At 38.9% G+C, this 21,621-nt stretch overlaps 1 protein-coding gene across 2 annotated transcripts in view; it reads left to right on the top strand.

Annotated features, from left to right (window-relative positions):
• The window catches only part of POLA1 (DNA polymerase alpha 1, catalytic subunit), a 202,391-nt gene that overhangs the window by 64,471 nt on the left and 116,299 nt on the right, over positions 1-21,621 (top strand). For both annotated transcript variants that reach the window (XM_057419462.1, XM_057419461.1), the window contains exons 27-31: positions 12,398-12,430; positions 13,982-14,074; positions 17,604-17,809; positions 19,085-19,217; positions 20,733-20,864. In XM_057419462.1, coding sequence (XP_057275445.1) covers positions 12,398-12,430; positions 13,982-14,074; positions 17,604-17,809; positions 19,085-19,217; positions 20,733-20,864 — 597 coding nt within the window. The remainder of the gene's footprint in view (positions 1-12,397; positions 12,431-13,981; positions 14,075-17,603; positions 17,810-19,084; positions 19,218-20,732; positions 20,865-21,621) is intronic.

Consider the following 21,621-nt stretch of genomic DNA (forward strand, 5'->3'; position numbering starts at 1 on the left):
ACTGAGACTTCATGCTATTAACTATGCATTTTCCTCATCTTTTCACATTCTTGGAGAAATGACTAGGTCCTGCCTAGGGATTCCTGCTTCCTAGATGCAGGAAAGGTTAATTGTCCCATGCAGAGTTGAAACTGTTTTCTTTCCCTGATACCACCTTAGGCAGTTAAGAGCTGCGACAGAGGCTATCTATTCTGAAGAGACTGTGTAGGAGCCACATCAATACAGTGGCTGTGTTTGGACATATTGGAGAGGGCACCTGCCCTGCGTCTACTTTTTCACTACCTTGATCAGTACCAAATGTAGTTATGAGTTTCCAGGACTTGAGCACTGGTAGTTAATTAGTCCTGCAGGGATACCTTGATAAAAATCTTCATTTGTTAGAAGTGCTCATTTAATTCAGGTATCATCATTCTTTGGAATTGGAGGAATTTTTGAAATTCTTTCAGTTATCTGTTGTAACCAGGAAAGGTGGCACCATGTCCAAGACTAAGGTTTCTCTAGTTGCAGCAACAGTTTTCCTGATTTCCAGCACTATGTGTATATGTTCCTGCATGATGTTTGGGCAACTGTACCAGGACTTTCTTTTACCACATGCTTTGCTTTTTAAATACAGTTGTGAATCTTTTGGGCATTTATTACACCTGACCTCTCATCTTTTGCATTTGAGTAGCTCAGTGGAAACCTGAACATCCCAGTATAGTTAGGAAACTGAATGTACGGGACAGATCTAATTTGAGGATGCTATGGTAGGCAGTGTTGAAAGCCATTGTAAGGTTGAAATAAACAACTGCTGTCCCCTTGTCCAGCAAGCCATTAATCTCTTCAAAGAAAGCTACCAGCTTGATTAAACATGATTTCCCCTTTCAAAATCCACACCAAACACTGCCAAGCTCGTGCATGTGTTTTGTGTGTTTGGAAAACTATTGCTTCCACAAATAGTTGTTCCGTCACCTTTTCCCAGGGCTACAGGTGAGGCTGACCAGCCTCTGGTTCCCTTCAGTTTCCATTCTAATTGCCCATAAGGCACATGAAAATCAGCAAGGTGCTTGGTGACAGCCAGCATGGCTTCATTAAAGGGAAATCCTGCCTGGCCAATTTGGTGGCCTTCCATGATGGGGCTACAGAACTGATGGGCAGGGGTAGAGCAGTTGATGTCATCTACCTGGACTTGTGTAAAGCGTTCGACACTGTCCCACACGACATCCTTGTCTCTAAATTGGAGAGACATCAATTTGATGGATGGACCACTCGGTGGATAAAGAACTGCCTGGATGGCCACACAAGAAGAGTTGTGGTCAATGGCTCAATGTCCAGCTGGAGACCAGTAACGAGTGGTGTCCCTCACCTCAGGGATCGGTGTTGAGAGCAGTCTTGTTCGACATCTTCATCGCTGACATGGACAGTGGGATTGAGTGCGCCCTCAGCAAGTTTGCCGATGACACCAAGCTGTGTGGTTCAGTTGATACGCTGGAGGGAAGGAATGCCATCCAGAGGGACCTTGACATGCTTGTGAGGTGGGCTGATGCCAGCCTCATGAAGTTTAACCATGCCAAGTGCAAGGTCCTACACCTGGGTCGGAGCAATCCCAGGCACAGCTACAGGTTGGGCAGAGAAGAGATTCAGAGCAGCCCTGTGGAGAAGGACTTGGGGGTGTTGGTTGATGGGAAAATGAACATGGGCCGGCTTCAGTGTGCGCTCGCAGCCCAGAAAGCCAACCATATCCTGGGCTGCATCAAAAGGAGTGTGACCAGCATGGTCGAAGGAGGTGATCCTGCCCCTCTACTCTGCTCTCGTGAGACCTCACTTGGAGTATTGTGTGCAGTTCTGGTGTCCTCAACATAAAAAGGACATGGAACTGTTGGAACAAGGCCAGAGGAGGGCCACAGGGATGATCAGGGGACTGGAGCACCTCCCATATGAAGACAGGCTGAGAAAGTTGGGGCTGTTCAGCCTGGAGAAGAGAAGGCTGCGTGGAGACCTCATAGCAGCCTTCCAGTGTCTGGGGGGGGCCTATAGGGATGCTGGGGAGGGACTCTTCATTAGGGACTGTAGTGACAGGACAAGAGGTAACGGGTTCAAACTTAAACAGGGGAAGTTTAGATTGGATATAAGGAGGAAGTTCTTTACTGTGAGGGTGATGAGGCACTGGAATGTGTTGCCCAAGGAAGTTGTAAATGCTCCATCCGTGGCAGTGTTCAAGGCCATGTTGGGCAGAGCCTTGAGCAACCTGGTCCAGTGTGAGGTGTCCCTGCCCACGGCAGGGGGGTTGGAACTAGGTGATCTTAAGGTCCTTTCCAACCCTAACTATTCTATGATTCTGTAATTTCAGGATAGCTTTGACATTTGCTTTTTCCCAGTCATCAGGGACCTCCTGTGATCATCATGCTTTCCACCATGTTTCCACAATTCCAGAGAAGTCATAGCCTTGTAACTGCATGCAGAATTCTAATTCTTCCTCTCTGTTCTCTGTGCTGTGTGCATTAGTGTACAGGCCCTTCAGAGAGGCACCCAGTCCTGCTGAGGCACTGAAAAATTGTGAGAGCTTTCTCTGTAACACTGTCCTGTTGGCATTCCTTTATTTGCATGGATATGCTTGAAGAGGGCCCCTTTCAGCCCTGTGTTATTGATTACAAGGTCCTTGCTGTTCACCTCATGCCCCATCCTTTTGCTTCCCGTCATGGTTTGCAACTTCCTCATGGACATGCACCCCTGTCCCCATCAGTCCTGGCTTGAAGCTCTCCTTACCAGGCTGGCCAGCCTGTTGGCACAGATCATTTTGCCCCATGTAGTCAGATGGATCCTGCTTTGTCCAAGCAATTCTTGGTCTTCAAAGGGAGGTCCATGAACATAAAAACCAATACCCTGCTGCAGACACCAGCTGTACAACCGTGGAGGATGAATGAGCATTGTTAACTTGATAAAAGCAACTGTCATGTTGTCTAAATACATCTAATCTAATGAAACAAAATTATATGGTTTATGAAAATCTTGCATGACATTTAAGAAATTAGGTAAAAGAACTTTCTTTGGAGGGTAATTGGAGGCTAAAATACTTTTCTGAATTTGAATAGATGTTGCTTTGATAGACAACCACTTAGTCATGATGAAAGAACAGTTTAGTTTTAAAGCAGTTCAAACCACTTACTTAGATTTTTTGATGGACACAATGTTCACACACAATCTATTCATTTCCAAGCCTACTATGTCCTCTCATCTCCTGTAAAATTTCAGGATCATTTTCAGTGAATATACTTATGTCTAGAAAAAGGTTGCCTTGCTCTGTTCAGTATACCTATTGCAAAATGCCTATGGCTCTTCAAGAAAAAGGCTGTGTTTTTCAGAAGTCCTTTTTCTTTTAAGTACATGCATCGGGTAGCAAGTATTTTCTGCATCTGTTTTTCTCTTTTAGCACTTGCTTGTCTTCCCCCAGGCATTCTGTTTTCTTCAGGCATGCAAGTTGTCCTTATTAGATAAAAGACGCTGACCAGGAGAACCTCAGAAAGGTAATCCTGCTTTGCTTCCTGCCAACTCCATACTCTCTTACTTCCATGAAGGGCCTTTTGTAGGGTATACCCTTTTTCTGTCATGAAATCTTCTTTAACTGTTGGGAGGTAAGGGAGCAGAGCCTTAAGGACCTGTAAGTCCTGGTTTTTAATTTTATTTTTTTTCTGTTGATTCTGAGACCTACTCCCTGATTTCTCTGGGACTTCTAGTTATATGGCTATGAGAGTAACTTACCTGGGAGATAAGACAGTAGTTCACTGCAAGAAAGACACTGAATTGCTGGAGCAGGTCCAGAAAAGGGCAGCAAAGTTGGTGAAGGCCCTAGAGCAAAAGTCTGATGAGGAATGGCTGAGAGACCTGGGGGTGTTTAGTCTGGAGAAGAGAAGGCTCAGGGGGGACCTTATTGCTCTCTACACCTACCTGAAAGGAGGATGGGGAGAGGTGGGGGTTGGTCTCTTCTCAGAGGTAACAAGCAATAGGACAAGAAGTAACGGCCTCAAGCTGCACCAGAGGAGGTTAGATTGGACATTAGGAAAAATTTCATCCCTGAGAGGGTGCTCAGGCAATGGAACAGGCTGCCCAGGGCAGTGGTGGAATCACCATCCCTGGAAGTGTTCAAAAACCATGTAGATGAGGCCCTCAGTGACATGGTTTAGCGGTGGTATTGGCAGTCCTGGGATAATGGTTGGACTTGATCTTAAAGGTCTTTTCTAATGTAGTTGATTCTATGATTCTACTTACATTCCTGTCAGCTCAAGACTGAGAGACATGCTTATATATTTGAAAGATGACTTCTAAAACTGTAGTTCGACTTAAACCTGATGTGGAGGACAGTGTGGTTATTCTTTCCTAGATTATAACAGGTTGTCCAGTGAAGCTCTGACTGCCCCATCTCTGGCGGTGTTCAAGGCCAGGTTGGATGGGGCTTTGAGCAACCTGGTCTAGTGGAAGGTGTCCCTTCCCCACTGTGGCAGGAGGGTTAGAACAAGATGATCTTTAAGGTCCCTTCCAACCCAAAACTTTCTATGATTCTGTGATTTTGCTGTTAACTTGGAGGAAAATCTTTGTGCTGTGTTTAAGCTTTGACTGGATTTTAACTTGTCTAGCCAAACAGGAAACCTTGGTTTATGAGTAAATAATTTTAGAATCACAGAATAGTTAGGGTTGGAAAGGACCTTAAGATCATCAAGTTCCAGCCCCCCTGCCATTTGCAGGGTCACCTCTCACTAAACCATGTCACTCAAGACTCCATCCAGCCTGGCCTTGAGCACTGCCAGGGATGGAGCATTCACATCCTCCTTGGGCAACCCATTCCAGTGCCTCACCACCCTCACGGTGAAGAAATTCTTCCTTATATCCAATCTAAACTTCCCCTGTTTAAGTTTTAACCTGTTATCCCTTGTCCTATCACTATAGTCCCTCCCAGCATCCCTATAGGCCCCCTTCAGATACTGGAAGGCTGCTATGAGGTCTCCACACAGCCTTCTCTTCTCCAGGCTGAACAGCCACAACTGTTAATTATTTATTGGTCTTGTAATCTTAATTTTTTCCTTAGTGAAAGATGGATTCTGTTTTGCTGATCATGTTAGACCAGTTCAATTTGGGAAACAAAGCAAAATAAAGCTTTTCTGTCTAAATGTTTGTTCATTTCACTGAAACAAATGCCGGTGTTTTCTCTAAGGAGGATATACTCATCTGTATGCATTTAAATATTGAATAACTTAACACATGTTTTGGTTTTATTAGGAAATGGTAAATGGTGCTTTTCATATTCTTGCTTAATAGAAGTGTTTTTACTTGTGGTTTGTGATACGGTTAGCTTTTGATGTAGTTGCAGTGTACTTGAAATGCACAAAAGGTTGTCTTATTAAGCAAAGCTACCTGTGCATCTTACAGTTAAGTACAAAATGTTCATCAAGCATAGATTTATTTAATGGATTTAAATAAAAAAATATTCATAAGAGTTAATGAGCTGAAATTGGCTTGAGTACCATGTTCTTCAAGGGGTTTTAGGTGTTGCTAATCTCGTTCTTTTCAAGGAGTGAAACAGGAAAAAAATTTCCCTTCTCCTTCATTTGTTTCAGGTTTTCAGTTTTGAATGAGTTGGTCAGAAATAAAATGGTTCTGTGAGTGGACTGTGAAACCCCGGTGCTTCTATAGGAACTGTTACTGGTTCTGGTGTTTGGCTTCTCTGGAAGGAGCGTTACTGACGCTGGAGGGTTAGGAGATGCCCATGGCATACAAGTGTCTTTCATAGGTAGTTATCCACCCAGACGTCATATTATTGCTTCTGGGAACATGAAGTGGGATCAGAACTGGGTCAGTTACTTTCTATGCACTTGGGTATTCAACTTCATTGCTGAGCACTCAGTTTTTCCGTTTCCAAGATTTTAAGTGAATTTCCAACACAGGAGTTTTTTTTGATTTGTTGTGGATTTATTTTCTGGTAGTTGGGTTTTGGTTTTTTGATCTGTTTTGATTTTTGACTGGTTGGGTTTGGTTTGTTTTTTTTTTTTACTTTAGTCCAAAGCTGTTGGAGCACGTTTCACTGTCTTTTCTTTCACTCTAATACCAAAAGAAACCTTTCAAAGACAGGTGAAATTTGCTGTAGTATGGCATGGTTTGTAATATATTATGCAGAATAACCAATAATTGTGGAGTGTAGTAAGGAATTAATTCTGTTTTTCCTGTTCTCTTCAGCAAAACTCGCCACAAATACTTGAAATAGAGGTACTGTAGAATTTTAAAGATACTGTTTTTGGCACGAAGGGAACATTGCCTTCAAATTGTAATTTTGATTCATATCATCATCTTCAGTGTTTTACTGTCGTCTTCACATTCCTTGTCAAAATGTGACAAAGGTACACATGATCTTTGTTGTTCAGCATGTTTCTGTTGCTGCCTTTTTGTGCTTTTGTTGTTTGAGAGGCAGGAGATACTACCTTTTGTTGGTATGCAAACGTGTTACTGGATCATTGTGTACACTGCATCAGCCCTTGGACCCATTCTCCCTTTGATTTTGGTGCACCGTTTGATACTGGTTTTATATACAGCATCTGTCAAAGTTGCATTAATGTCTGTGAGCTTTGTTGTGTGGAGTATGGACAGTTAATTCCACCATTTCTGGAAAAAAAAAAAAAAACAGAAGGGAAAATTTTGGCAGTGAGGTGTATTTCTCACTACAGCAGATACTCAGTAAATGCTCTTTGAAACAAACTTATTTATTAACTACTTGAATCCGGTCACTCGAATTTCTGTAAATCAAGTCCCATTGTCTAATAGAAAGGCTGCATTATGATGCTTCATTCGCTGTGGCAAACAAGGCTTCCATCTTTTTTTTCACTTTTGCTTATAGCATATATATGATTTTTTGTCCAGTGACAGAAACCTTTCTTGAAAATCCTCCTTAATAAAATCTTTTTGCAGCATCCTGTGGCCATCACTGCTAGAGGTACTTACGACAGAGTATGAGCAGAGCTAATGAATAGGTTACAAAAATATGCAGAGGTTCAGAAATATTTCTTCTGTAGATTCGTGAGTGGTGTTACATACCAGAACACAGTTCTTCCTGCCCATTTATTCCTCTGCATCACGAGAAGGACTAGCTAATATGAATTGCTAAAGAATGATTTTCTTACTATATAATTGCAGAAGTAAACAGCTGAGGTGGAAAAAGGGTAGTCTTCAAAAACACAGTTTTTGCCAAGGCCCTAAGCAGTGTTAATTTTTCTCCTTGTACAAAGTGAATGTGTAAGTGACTTGGGTTTGGGGTTTCTTTGTATGCATCTTTGATGCAATGTTTCTGTCATCATTCTGATCAGTCTTTTCAGTCTGGTCTTAAGTGTCCATTTCTGTTCCTTCATGTCTGCAGCCAGGGAATCTACAGAAGACTTGTGTGTCTTCAGCAGAAATTTTTGCTCCAGCGTGTTAGTTTTGTGTCTTATCCCATTGTTTTTTTAACGTGGGTATCCTTGCTTGGTTTTGCATCAGCATCCTTTCGTTGGAAGGTATTCTTTAGTGGGTTTTAAGTACAGAACTTTTAAAAATACTTGATGTAATGGATAATAGTAAAGCTGTTCCTTTTATGTTTATTTATTTATAATCATTCTCTTTCTTAAATCACGTCCTCATTTAATTAAGTAATTAGTTGGAGCAGAATTAGGGCAGGGGATTTTGCAGTTATATGGCTTGTCTGCAATTACAGTCTTTCAGTTTACATCGCCTCACAGCTCATGGTGAGAGAATGTGTGTTGCTTGTCTTGCTTTCACCAAAAAAAAGTTAAAATAGAAGATGTTCACTCTGCTGAGAAGTTCACAGGTTTTTAGAAGTATATGTTTGCTGGGGGGGGGAGGGGGCATGGCTCTACAGATGGGTTGCCAGGCAATTAATTCTTCCTACTTGGATTGCCTGCAATAGGGGACAATCCAGCTCTCATGAGCAGCGCAATATTATTTGCAAAAGGAAACTACAGAGTAACAATTTTCCTATTCTCTTCCTTCTTTCTTCCGTCTTCCCAGCCTTACTGTAAACCTCCCTTCTTTGCTGTGCATTTCTGAGAAACTACGAATGATTGATATGATAGCAGTGCTGTCATTCTTCTTAACCAAAAAAAAAGGAAAAAAGTCATTTTTATTCTAGGTATTTTAATAGAGTCCCATTAAGGATGTATTGCTGACTGAAATATTGGCATGAAGGGCTCTCACTGAGCTGAGCCCAGGAATTAAGAAGTCAGGAAATCGGCTCCTGCATTGCAAAAGAACCTTGTGTGACACAGTATCTCCTGATTGGGGGGATCATTACTGCTATTATGACTCGACTTGCGTAGGAATTTTAAATTTCATCTGAATGTCAGTAATAACCCTCTTAGCAAATTATCCTGAATAAAATCACGAAGGCATTTTATATAATAGGTGTTGAATTACTGGATAGATTTGCTAATTAAATACTCTTTGTTCTGCTGCAGTTGACATTACAGGGTAAGATCTTGAACAATTATTCTCAACAGCTGTACTTTGTTAAGGGAAAAATTAACTACAAAGTTTATTTTTTTTTCTACACTTGAAGTTGGCAGATTTTTGAAATGTGCTTGAAAAAAAATTCATCATCCAGTTGGTAATGAGAAGATAAATATGCAGGTGTTGCTGTGAAATCAGATAACTACCGACTGCCTTATTAATGAATTTAGCAAGCCTTTATAACCTTCTGTTTTGTAGCTGTTGGCACTTATAAGTGATCCCCTGTCAGAATAGGTAGCACTAGCATATGCCAGTCACTTGATTAAGCTAACTTGTCTGTGACCTTATTGCCTACATCCACTGCTATCCTCAGAGACAACTGAGAAATGGTCTTTGCACAGCTAAATATATATATATATTTTTTTTTTAGTGGGCAGTAATCTTATTTTAACAAAAAATAGTGTTATCTTTCTAAATATTATTAGATAACATTATTTCAGAGAATGAAGTAGAAAATGCCACAGATAATCAAGGGAAAAAAATGGTAGGCCTTTTTCTCTTTTATATGTAAACTCTTCATTTTCTCTGTCCAGTTTTTTGTTTCAGGGACTCCTGTTTGCTTTTGGAGTACTAAAGGAAAGGTATAACCTTTCTCTGTAGGAGTTAGCTAATAAATGAGAGAAAGGGGGGGTTGTTAATAAGCTGGAATTCTCATTACTGTGTATGAAATTTAATGTCATGTACCAGAAATATGTGTCTTTAGAATAATTTTAAAACTCCATGGAAAAATGGTGGGGTGGTGCCATTTGAATCGCTCACTAGGAGATGAATAGGAGTAGAATATCTTTTTTAAGCTTCTGATTAAAATGGAATTGGGTGCATCTGAGCACATACAGCCTAGAGTGAATCTGCAGTTAAGATTCACCATTTCACCGTGTTCTTTGTCTACATAAGAGGTTGAGGCCAGCTGAATTTTTTGCAGTTTGAGACGTCAGCAGAGTTCAGGCATTGCATTGTTCGAGTACCCAGTGTGCAGCATCAGTGGATGGTCTTTAAACTAACTGGATGTTTTGAACTTGACTCAGAGAGTGTAAATCCATAGGTAGCCATATGTGTCTGGGGAATATCCCTGACAAGAATTCACATTCATTATGAGTCAGCTGTGGTTTGGAACCTAACTTTTGCTTAAGTGCTTTGAAGGGAATGCTATATGGTGTTTGTGTTTGCTTAGTTCATGTCTTTCTACTTTGGGAGAGTATGTTGAAACAGAGTATTATGTTTACAGAGTAAAGAGTTGTGAAACTTGGAATGCTTTCGGTGCATAATTCTGTGGTGCATAATTTAAAACAGACTGAAAAAGCATAATGGACCTCGGTGTTCATCACAGGTTGTTTAAAGGTTCAGAAATATTAAAGAAAATGTTCATATTGAAAGAATGACAGTGTTGTCATCATGTGCTGTTATGCAGAGGTGGACATGTCGCCTTCAATTCAGAATTATTTGCTGCAACAGCAATAATCAGTATCATATTAGTCAAGACTCTTGGATTGATTCTTAAGCTCCTTGGCCTTATGAAGGTCATAAGGTTTCCCATAAGATGGTTTTATTCCCCTTGAGCATGAGCAGCTTTTCCCTGTTCTCCTGGGTTCAGCAGTAGCAGTCATTTTTCTCCTTCTTGGTGGCTGGTGCAGTGCAGTGTTTTGACTTTCAGCTCGGGAACAGAGCTGATAACAATGATGTTTTGGTTTGGCCAAGGACTTTGTGAGCCTCATGCTCTGCCAGGGAGGAGGGGAAGCCGGGAGGAAGCAGAGACAGGACACCTGACCCAAGCTAGCCAAAGAGGTATTCCATACCACAGCACGTCATGTCCAGGATGTAACTGGGAGTTAGCCGGAAGGGCTGAGAGACTGTGGGGTTGGAGGAGGTATCGGTCGGTGCTTGGTCGGGCTGGGGGGGGGGGGGGGGGGGGGGGGGGGGCGAGTTATCGGTCAGCTGGTGGTGAGATGTTGTATTCTCTTCCCTTGTTATTTCCTTTATCATTATTATTATTGGTGGTAGCAGTAGTGATCTGTGTTACACCTTAGTTACTAAACTGTTCTTATCTCAACCCGTGGGAGTTGCATTCTTTTTGACTCTCCATCCCTCTGGGAGTAGGGGGAGGGCAAGGGGGGGGGGGGGGGGGAAGTGAGTGAATGAGTTGTCTGGTTTGGTTTAAACCACGACGGTTCTTTTTTGGTGCCCAACATGGGGCACGAGGGGTTGAGATAATGACAGATCTGACCAGATTAATAGTCACTCGTCACAATGCTGATTTATTGGCTCTCAGAGTTGTTCCTCTTGGTCTCACAGTTTCAGAATGTTGTAACTTACTCAGACCCGGTATTTGCTGCGTTAGTGTTTATCAAGTGTGGGGCTTGGGCTAAGGTTCTTGTCTCACTGTGCTTTATGGCCATGACTTGTAATACGGGTGGGCTCCAGCAGCAGGGCGGGACGGACGTGGCCGTGGACTTGTACCTGGCCGTCCGGCTGCTCTTCACCGTCCTGGCCCTCGCCAGTTTTTTCTTTGACTTTCCTCATCCCTGCTAATTTCTTCTGCTCACCTCCCTGTTGTAGACTTCTTGACTACAAGTCATGGTTCTGCCTTTTTGGCAAATATGGCTATTTGATGTATGAAAAGTAATAAAATTTAGACCAAGTTACTAAATGTAATATAACCTGTTAAAATAGCGTGTTGCCTGTCTTTAAAGCTAGAGTACCACACTGGTCAGATTCACCTAATAGACTGATCTATCATTGCTGTAACAAGTGATTCAAAGTAATCCTTTACTTTGTAATCCTAATTTAAGAAAATTAGAAGTATAACTATATGTGAGTAGCAGGAATAGCTGAAAAAAACCCTGAGATTTATCCCGAGTGGGGATGGAAAAGGACTGAAACCAAGGAACTGGGACTAACCAGTTGGAATCTGGAGCTGCATGTCAGAGCACTGGGATCCTGTTGAAATAGGAAGTAGGGAATACAGTGGAAATGAGGTCAGGTGACTGAAGGAGTGGACCAGATGCTGGTTCATATGCAGCTGTGTAAACTTCACCAATCCCTTCCTGCTGCAGCAGGTACGCATTTTGTTCAACAGGCTAATTCTGTTTCGACATTTCTGGGCTACAGCTGTATCTGTGGCTTCAGATGATAGAATCTTCAACCCCTCTCCACTGTGCTGGCCAGTGTTAGAGATGGGAGCAGTAGCCTACTCATGTGAGGTCTCTATAGCTATTTCTAAGGTTCAGATTATTGAGTATTTGGGGGACTTGGGGTGCATTCTTGGCTGAGGAACAAACATGGCTACACACGTATTTGCCCACTGATTCAACATCTGTATCCTGTCTCTATCCCAGCTTCTTGTCCCACTTAGAGTTTCATTAAGGAATTTGCTTTTTGGTGACCCATTCTGAGGTCGTGACAAGGGTAATCGACCTTTTGACTAGATTCTTGTTAAGTGAACACCATCAAAGCTGTACTGAATAGGATGTTTTGGGGAAAAGACTCAGTGACATCAAGAAATAAGCTGGTGGGTGTGAAGGAGGCAACTGACCTAAATTACTGAAAGAGGCTTAATTCTGGCACTTTCTGATTAGGTTTTATTTGAGCATTTTATTCAGTGTTCTTTTTTTCCTAAGGTAAAATATGTGTGTGCCCATGCAATTTTGAGATTTGTTTTAATCTTGTATTAGGGGAGTTAATAATAGCGTTAATACAAGGTCAGATGAGAATTTACTCATGTAATAGGAGTATTGAGGTGACTGTGTGTTGCCAGGAGAGAGGTGGTTTCCTTTGTTTTGAAAGGTGAGAGCATTTGGAGTTAGCAACCTAATGGATATGTTTGCAGTGCTAGCTTGTAATTATATCATACACTAATCTTTGCTTATTTTTTTTATTTCAGATTTTGATGCATACCAAAGAGATGGTGCAAAAGGTAATGCTGAGCTTTTTCATTAAAAAACAACCCTTAAAAAGCACACCTGGTGAATTTTTTTTATTCTAGGGTAACTGTAACCCAAACAGACCTGAAATCACTTCTTAGGATGCCTGGTTTACAAATCTAATCCTTCGTAATGGATTATAGCTTTTTTTCTTTTCCTACCACAGATATGATCTGGCCCCTGTTTGAAGCCTATGTGTGACTGTTTCAAGCAAATTAGCAACAGTGCTAATTAGAGTTTACTCATAGACCCATTACACCATGTGTTCTAGTGTTTAATACAGTTTATTTTTTGGCATACTTTAAACCCTGCCACGGGGTGATTTTTTTACTATAGAGTTTAACATGGACATAGCCATGCTGCGGTTTTTGCAGCTGCATTGATTTTTCCACTATTGAAGACATGAGGTTTTCATTTTTTCAAGTTAATATTATGTAATTGGATGCATCTCCCCATTTTTTTGTGACATTTACTGGTGTTGACAATTTTTCTTTTCACCTTTTTCCTTGCTATGCCTTTCACATGCACCTCAGGCTTTGTCATGCTCCTCTGTTTGTCTAGAGGTTTTGCTCCATTATCACAGAGTATTATGGCAGTCTGGCTGGTGTTTGAATGCAGTCTTTTCCAAGTAGGGCATTTGAATTGTTAACAAGGATCAGAATGAGAGATGATATGAAGGACAGTGTCAGTCAGAAGGAATCAAGTAGGTGTTTGTGTTCATCTCCAGGTGTAGATATTCAGTAGTTCAGCTTGGGGATACAAAACTTTTGGGCCATAGTAGCTAGATCCTTATCCAAAATGAATGCCTTGTTCCCTGAAAGATCTGCTGCCCAGGGGAGGAGTAACACAGGTAATTAAGTTTAGATTACAGCAGAAGAAAAAGGATGGGAGCGGGAAGATGGAAATATGAAGCCACATGCATAATCTAAAGAAGTGTAAGAGCAGCCTACTCTGGACAGTACTGTGGTGTTCTCAGTTACTGTATCCACTAGCCAATACTTTCACTAGATAGAGTATTCAGCTTTGGGTTTTTTTATTATTTTTTTTCCTTGAATCTAGAATGACTTTTTCGTAATAACATTGTGATGACTGGAGCTGGAATGGGACACCTGACGCTTGTATTATCTTTCAAGCTCGTTCGCTAAGTGCCTTATCTGAATAGTCTTTGTCCAGCAGTCTCTAAGTGATCTTCTTGTGTCCTAGCAGTCTAAAGTTATTTCTGATTAGCGTTCCTGCTGTTTCTCAAGATTGGACTTATTCACCGACTTATTTTTCTAGCACTAATTTAATAAAATTTTAACTACTTATATTGTGTACACAACTGAGCAGTGATTAAAAAAAAAAAAGTGGTTTAAGTTTCTTTACATTCAAATATGTCTTAATGAAATGTACAGAATTCTCAGTAAAAACTTAACATTTTTCTGCCTTTCATATTTAAGGGATAATATACAGATAATGATATTTTTGAATCTTGAAAATGAGTTGAGACTTTGAAAAGATGGAGTGGTTCTGTTTTGTTTTTCAAAGCAATTTGTTTCATTTAGATGAACCTTGAAGTGATTTATGGAGACACAGATTCCATTATGATAAACACTAATAGCACCAATTTGGATGAGGTCTTCAAGTTGGGGAACAAGGTAAGGAATTTTTTCACTTTAAAGCTTTCCTACGTGTCTGTGCTGTAAGACAGATGGTATGAAGAGAGGACTCCATGGCATAAGTAGAGAATAAGCCATAAGGAAGAACTTGACAATGTGTGGACACTATGGAGTAGTAAAAGTTCAGAGTGCCTTGTCTTCATGTGTAGCTGCTTTCTGCTTGTTTAAAATTGGTTAAATTGAATGACACTTTCATTATATAATGAGCTTTTTTACTAATCCTAAATTAATTAGGGGACTATCTGCAGCCAAAACGTATGGTACAATTCTTCCACACTAGTTCCATTTACAATGTGAACGCAATTTAGATTTTAATGATTTTTGATTTGACATGAAAGGTATCTATCAGTTTGGTTTAGTTATGTAGTATGTATTACACTCTATGTGCCATCAGATTTCCAGTGATAAATTATTAATAATAAAATAAAATAATTAATTTAAAATATTAATTTCCAAGGTGTATTGGATATACAAGAGATTTCTGATTAGCAGTTGGCAACTGATGATGTGGAAGTTTTGTGGCTCTGTGAGACTCTGGAAGTGAAAAATCTTTTAGAACACTTAAAGATGCAAGGATTGTTTTCGCAAGACAAAAGAAATTTGTGATGAAAATTAGACCTATGGAACCTGAAGAAAACATTGAGGGATTTTTATAACATTAAACAAAAGTCATGTAACTGTAAGGCAAGAGTGATTTTGGGGAAGTTAGAATACTTTTGCCTTTATGCTAAGTTGGTACTTTGAGAAGTAGGTGCATCACAGGAGGATGGGAAAATGATTAATATTGTGATGTCATAACTGAGTAGTAAGAGGGCTGGTGCAATCTCTCTCTTTTGTTTTCCATACAAGACTATATATAATTTTATGTGTATATACATCATAGTATAAGAAAGTGTAGCCCCACTCTAGATGTGTCTGTGTGGTTTCATTCTAGTTTGGTTTTTATCCCCATACCTCCCATATGTGGCTAAATGTTGTAGTGGAACAATTAATCATAGTTTTTATAAAGGCTGACAGGATCATCATCATCATCAGTTAAATACTTCTGGCTTTGATTCAGGTTTATTGAGAAAATAGGTAGGTTTTTGAAATTGTCACGTTCTTAAGAGTGAAATCTTGGAATTTTTTAATCTAATTACTTCTGTAACTTGTATCAGTTGTTGTTGGTTTCGGTTTTTTTGATTCTTTGATTTGGGTTGTTTTGTCATTGATTATGGGGGGTTTGGGTTGTTGGGATTTTTTGGTGATTTTTTTTTTTAGGTTTGGTTTTTGTTTCTCTTTGGGTTTTTTTTCTGTTTGTTTGTTGGTTTTTTTTTTTTCCAGACACTTTTTGATTAAAATTTTCATATCATGTACTTGATTTTAAAAGTGAATACACTTACGTCTGTAAATAAGCACACTATCAAACTTGGCGATGCAATTGTGAAAGTTGTGGCTCTCAGTATTTTTTCTGTGGCATAAAAAAGTGATTTTTTTGGGGTTTCTTGTTTCACATATTTCTTGTTTGTTTATTCCTCAAGAAAGTGATAGTGACTTTTTTTGCAAGCACTTCTGTAATTTAAGTTTTTCCTCATTTTGCATGATTCATATAAAAATGTTAACAGTAGAGAATTGTATTTGTTGATAAGGAACACTCTTAAGAAATGTCAATGCTGTATTGCTTAATAATCTCTTTCAAAACATCATGTTCAGAGATGAGGAATATTTACATTGCATTCATTGTATTTTTGCTTTAATGCAGACTGCATGGAAGAGACACAATTTTAATGCAAACAATTACTCTGCGAGCAGTTAGCATATGTATGCCTGTTCTTATGTAAAGTGTGAATTTATAGGTTGTCTTCGGTGATGAAATATTCCCCCGAGAGATTAATTTTGGTTTTCTGTTGGAGACAGTTCTCTCATGTTCTGTTTTCCCCCTCTAATGCCTTGTCTCACAGGTTTCTGGTTGTGTTCACTCCTACTGCTAACCTCCCCATTATTTATATTTGCGCTCCTTTCAGTCATTACTCATCAGAATTTCATACGTTTCTTCATTTTTCTATGCTTCCTTATGAATCAGATTTGCCAGTGCATTCAGTACTTCACTGTTGCTGGTTTTTAAGTACTTGATTAGTATGATGTAAAAAAAAAAATAATTGGAAATACTTAAAAGGCAGAAAAATTCGTAGACTGTTTTGCTTTAATGAGCAAAACATGAAGCTCTTGATAAAATGGTTTAGCTTCATGATGTCCCTTCACAACTTAAAATTATGCAAGGGATATATAACTAAAGGATAGCCCTGGAGTATTAAAATATTATAATAGCTCCTGCAGTAGGAAAAATTAAGATCTAAGTTAGAAAAAATAAATGCATATATATGTATGTATACATATACATGGAAAATTTGTAAGGAGAGTTTTGGTTAAAACTGGTAAAGTGTGCCCAAATGCAGATAGATGACCAGTGAGATTTTATGTTGGAAGTACTGTTCCTGTCATAGTGAGGGTGTGTGCTAGATGGTAGAGAAACTTTAATTTGTACAAAACTTAAGTGAAGCGTGAAAAAAGGATAGCTCATAACTGGTGGCCTCTGACAAGAGAATTGGAAATAATGGAGTAACAGTTGATAGGGAGATACTGAAAATCAAAAAGGAAAGAAAGCATTAGAGGAAAGAAGCGAAGAGTAGAACAAGCAAAGACAGAACAGGATGTCTGAGGAGTGATGTGCAGATAATTCTGTTGAAGAAAGTAAAGTGAAAATGTATGAAGGAAGAAAAATGCAAGTGGGAAATTTTTTAGTGGAGCCAGTAAATGGGTGAATGTGTATTGGAACCCCTGTTTGTTATTGAAGGTCCACGCTATTCTGAGCTATTGCATTTCTCTCCTCTTAGAGTAGAGGTGAGATGTGGAGCCACTTGATATTCAGTGCTATATTAAGACAACATATCAAGTGCAATTTCAAGCTTTTGTACGTGGATAAGACATAGTATGTGTGTAGAAAAATGGCACCATTTCCTCTTGCTGAGGTGCTATAGAAAAAGTAGGCATATTGTGGGGAAGAGTATAAATAAATACTTAGATATTTTTTATAAAGCAGTTTCCATATTTTAAGAGACCATCTCTTATCTTTTTCTAGAAAGTGGATCCTTACTTTGAAATCCCCTGTTTGCTTAATTTATGTGAGAGGCTAGATAGAATAGGTGCCCTAGTGAAATGGGCTGTAGTCAGTTTTTTGCAAGGTCACATTCAGTTCCATGCTTCTCTGCCCTGCTTAATTATGTTAGGGTGTTAGATATACCAAGTTATAAATCCTGAAGAAGCCAGTGGTTGAACCTTAATTTTAATAGTAGCTTATAGTTACTATTGTGAACTTAATTTCACAAGTAATGATATCTCAGCAGTCTTTAAAATATATATGCAAACTCAAAGTGTGCAATGTTACTTGTTTTAAAGCTTAAGATGGAAGTTGAAATTTTATGTAGTTATTACAGTGTTGCATTTGGTTTTTGTGTTGGTGCATTTGCAGGTCAAAAGTGAAGTGAACAAGCTCTATAAATTGTTGGAAATTGATATTGATGGAGTCTTTAAGTCCTTGCTACTGTTAAAGAAGAAGAAATATGCCGCTCTGACTGTGGAACCAACAGGAGATGGGAAATACGTAACTAAACAAGAACTGAAGGGACTGGATATAGTCCGAAGAGACTGGTGTGATCTCGCAAAAGAGACTGGAAAGTGAGTTTCTTTGTGGCATTATCCTTGGTGTTCTGTTTTAAACAGTACATGCTTTATAAACCTTTGATATCACATGCCTGTTTCGTGAACAGTGCAGATTGGTAGGTAACATCAGTGTTAGAGCATCTTAACTGATTTTTGTAGGAAATGGTGAGCAGTGGATTTCAGCATTGGTAACAGAGTGTACTTGTTCCAGTCCAAATGTCTCTAATTTCACTGTTTGTTTTTGCATATTTTGTGGAAGCTGGGCATTTGAGTTGTCACAGTTTTGTATAGGCAGTTTAACAGGTGACATCTTGTGAAAAGGGTAGGTGCTATAAGCATTTGGAGTCGTAGGGTTTAGGTCAGTTGGGTTTTTTTGAAGGTGGTTAAAGAAGCTGGTGGTAAGCTCTTTCAGCATCTCCTAATAAAGCTGGAAGTGCATTGGGTGCAGCCTGAGCTGATGATCCCTTCCCCCAAAACTGTTTTTCTTCCATTTCTTAAATGAAACTCCTCTGATACTTCATTATGATGGATACTGGATACTGATGGTTTATTAGTTGTCATTGCACAGGGCATTTTCATGCTTAAATTCAATAGAAATAATATGTTTATCATTGTAGAAAGAAAACTGGGGTGGGTGGAGAGGTGGTCATCTGGGGGCTGACTCAACTTATATTGCGTACTGCCTCTTGAAAACTTAAATAAATTGTGGTCCAAATGCATCCAAAATTGAATACTTTTTTACATCTGTAAAAATACACCCCACACTTGCTTACTGTTCTTAAGACTTGCATTTTCTAAGAAAAGATGCATCATAATAGAAGCAAATTTTTCCAAGTTAGGAATGTATTAGTAATTAAAGCTATACAAATGTTTGAGAGTGTTCTTTAGTGACTAACTCTTCTGCAGCTGGCAGATCTTCCAACCACATTTACAGAAATAGGCAAGACTTTGCTTACTTGGTATGTTCTCCCTCATCTTAAGATACCTGCTACGGAATAATAAATGGCAAAATTAAATGGGAGCAGAAAATAGAAACCAGTTGCATTCAACAATTCCAAATCACTGTTTAACGTTAGAACCATTTCCAATAATTTGCTTTTAGTAAAATAAGTAAATAGATAAAACACACCATGAAATGTCTTGGCAAATCTTGAAAGATTTTGCATCAGACTTCATCCTTAGGCTCTTTAATTCTTAGAGGTAACCCAGGGGAATAGAGGATTGTGTTTATTGTGATGGTTTTGCTTTGTATGTCTTAAGCTTTTCCTCATTTCTGGATTATTTTTGCAGCTATGTAATTGGTCAGATTCTTTCTGATCAGTCCCGAGACATAATTGTGGAAAACATTCAAAGGCGGCTTATAGAAATTGGAGAAAATGTGACCAATGGCCAGATCCCCGTAAATCAATTTGAAATAAACAAGGTAAATGATTTCTCAGCTCTTTTCTGCCTCAGAAAAGCTTCAGTGTTCCTGAATATATTGACTTTTGATAAAAATACTTTTAATCCTTCTGATGCCATGAAGTATCAGGAGTTTTATTAGATACTGAGTAGTATAGAACATACAGCAAAGATTGTATGGTGTGAGAAAAAAAAATACCTTGTGGGGCTGGAGGCTAGTCTTGCTTCCTCAGAATAACAGCTTCGTGTCTGATCCCATTCTACCATCTTACTGATTGTGCACTTTGAGAATAACATGATAGATCATGCTTTCAGAAGTTTTCTCCTAAATTGTTATCTTTTATTTTAGTTTTAAAATACATAACTTAAGAATGTAATGGAAAAGAATCAAATCTTCCATTTTCTAGAAAAAAAAACATATAAAAATATACTATTCTTAGTTTATTTCCCTTCAAAGCTCTGTAGAAGAAAGCTAGCAGTAATTTTGAGGTCTCATTCAAGACTTTCCTACAGCAAGAAGTAAACCACTCTGCTTTACCTACAAGAGTTTTAGCAAGCAGCATTGTGGTTTTGGTTTATTTTTATGAATCCTCAGTGAAATCCATATATTTAACTTCAGAAGCACCCGCAGACGGGGGTGTTTTTCACTAATGAATCAGCTATTACCATACCCCTCTTGTGCTTCTAATAGAGATGTTCCAAATTTTTTCCATCCAAAGTCTCTGTCTTCTGCCAGCTGGACATCTCTCTGCTCTGTAAGACTGTGTTAATCAGTTCAGAAATGCATTCAGGTTGTCATATTAGTGTTTAGAGAAATCAGTGATTTTTATGGTTAACTTAAAAAAAAACCAGGCTGTAGTATTAGAACACACTGGTGTTTACAGTACTACTTAGTGTCCCAGTAAAAGATACCTGGAAGCATTTTCATTTTAAATGCTGAATGTTTCTTTGTTTTGCTACTTTGAAAAAAAAAAAAGTATTTTACTATTAAGTCAAATGTGTAAGTTGTTTCTAAGAATGGGTTTAACTGTAAATATTTAAATGTAGTGTTTTATGTAGAAGAAAAACTCATTGTGGAATCTCAGAAGTAAGAGATGCATGGAAATGTTAAATCCAGTTGTATCCTCTTGCTACAGAGCTGTTAAATACAGTTAACTACTTGATATAGAGATTTACTTTATGACCTGAACTGATGCAGGGGTGAGGGGGTAATCTCTGGCTGTATTTTTTTTGTTTTGAATAATGTTTTCATCTTCAGTGTAGTTTAATTTGAAAACAGCTGCATTATATCTGTAACTGTTTTGAACTATTGTGATATTAATGTATGAAGGACTGTACCTAGACTTTAATATTTGGAAAATACCTTTATTATATTTTTTTCCATCTTTTTTTTTTGCGTTGCAAACACACTTGTGAATAGTACATGGATGAAGATACCTACAATGTAATCTTGTCTTTTGAAGTTATGAGTTCTCCATCACTGAAGTGAAATACTTTTCTCATAGTTATGTTTCTGGTTCCTCCTTTGATCTCTTAGGCACTGACAAAAGATCCACAGGATTACCCTGACAGAAAAAGCTTGCCACATGTGCATGTTGCCATGTGGATAAACTCTCAAGGAGGCCGAAAGGTGAAGGCGGGAGACACAGTGTCATACATAATTTGTCAGGTAAAAATCTCTTTAGCTAAATAGAAAGTATTGTTTTGAGAGATGGCAAAGAAAAGCAACTCAACTCCTGGAATAAAATGTTTTGGTATTTCTTTATAGTGAGATTATGCTATAGTTTAAAATAGTTTTCTGTACTTAATTTAGTTTTATAAAGTGAGAAAGCACCACTATGATCAGCTCAGCTTGTCTGACTGTTCCATACGGTGGCTGGTAAAATTCCCCTGAATTAATTTCTGCCTGAAACTAGAACCTATTTTTAAGGAAAATATCCAGTCTTTGTTTTAAGGAGAAGAAAATTCTGGTGGTGAAGAACCTGCCATTCTTGGCAAGCTAATGGGTAGTGCTGGTTAAATAGTGTTGTTGTTACTTTTCGTCTTAGTCTGTGTCTTTTCAATTCATAGTCATTGGATGTGGCAGTACCTCCTTTGGATAGACTGGGGAATTTGAGAAACTTCCTGTTTTCAGGTGTTTATCATATAAATGTTTAACATTATTTCACAAATACATACTCCACTTCGAATTTGCTGTTAAAAAAAAACAAGGTGTAAATTGGATTAGATCAACCAAACTGATGGACTTGACAGTGTGACTTCTGTAGTGGACCAGTGTTTCAGCTCATTCACTGTTAAAAACTGAAAGATACTGTATTTTATTTGATTGAGAGTTCTTATGCCTGACGAAGCTGCCAAGACTTAAGAGAGCTGGGCCACGGATAAGGCTGAGCAATGGCACAATACACAAGAAGAATGTACTTGTT

The sequence above is a fragment of the Pezoporus wallicus genome, unplaced genomic scaffold (assembly GCF_028554395.1).
Source record: "Pezoporus wallicus isolate ANWC-B61680 ecotype Strahan unplaced genomic scaffold, APGP_CSIRO_Pwel_v1 contig_5767, whole genome shotgun sequence".
NCBI classification, from domain to species: Eukaryota; Metazoa; Chordata; class Aves; order Psittaciformes; family Psittacidae; genus Pezoporus; species Pezoporus wallicus.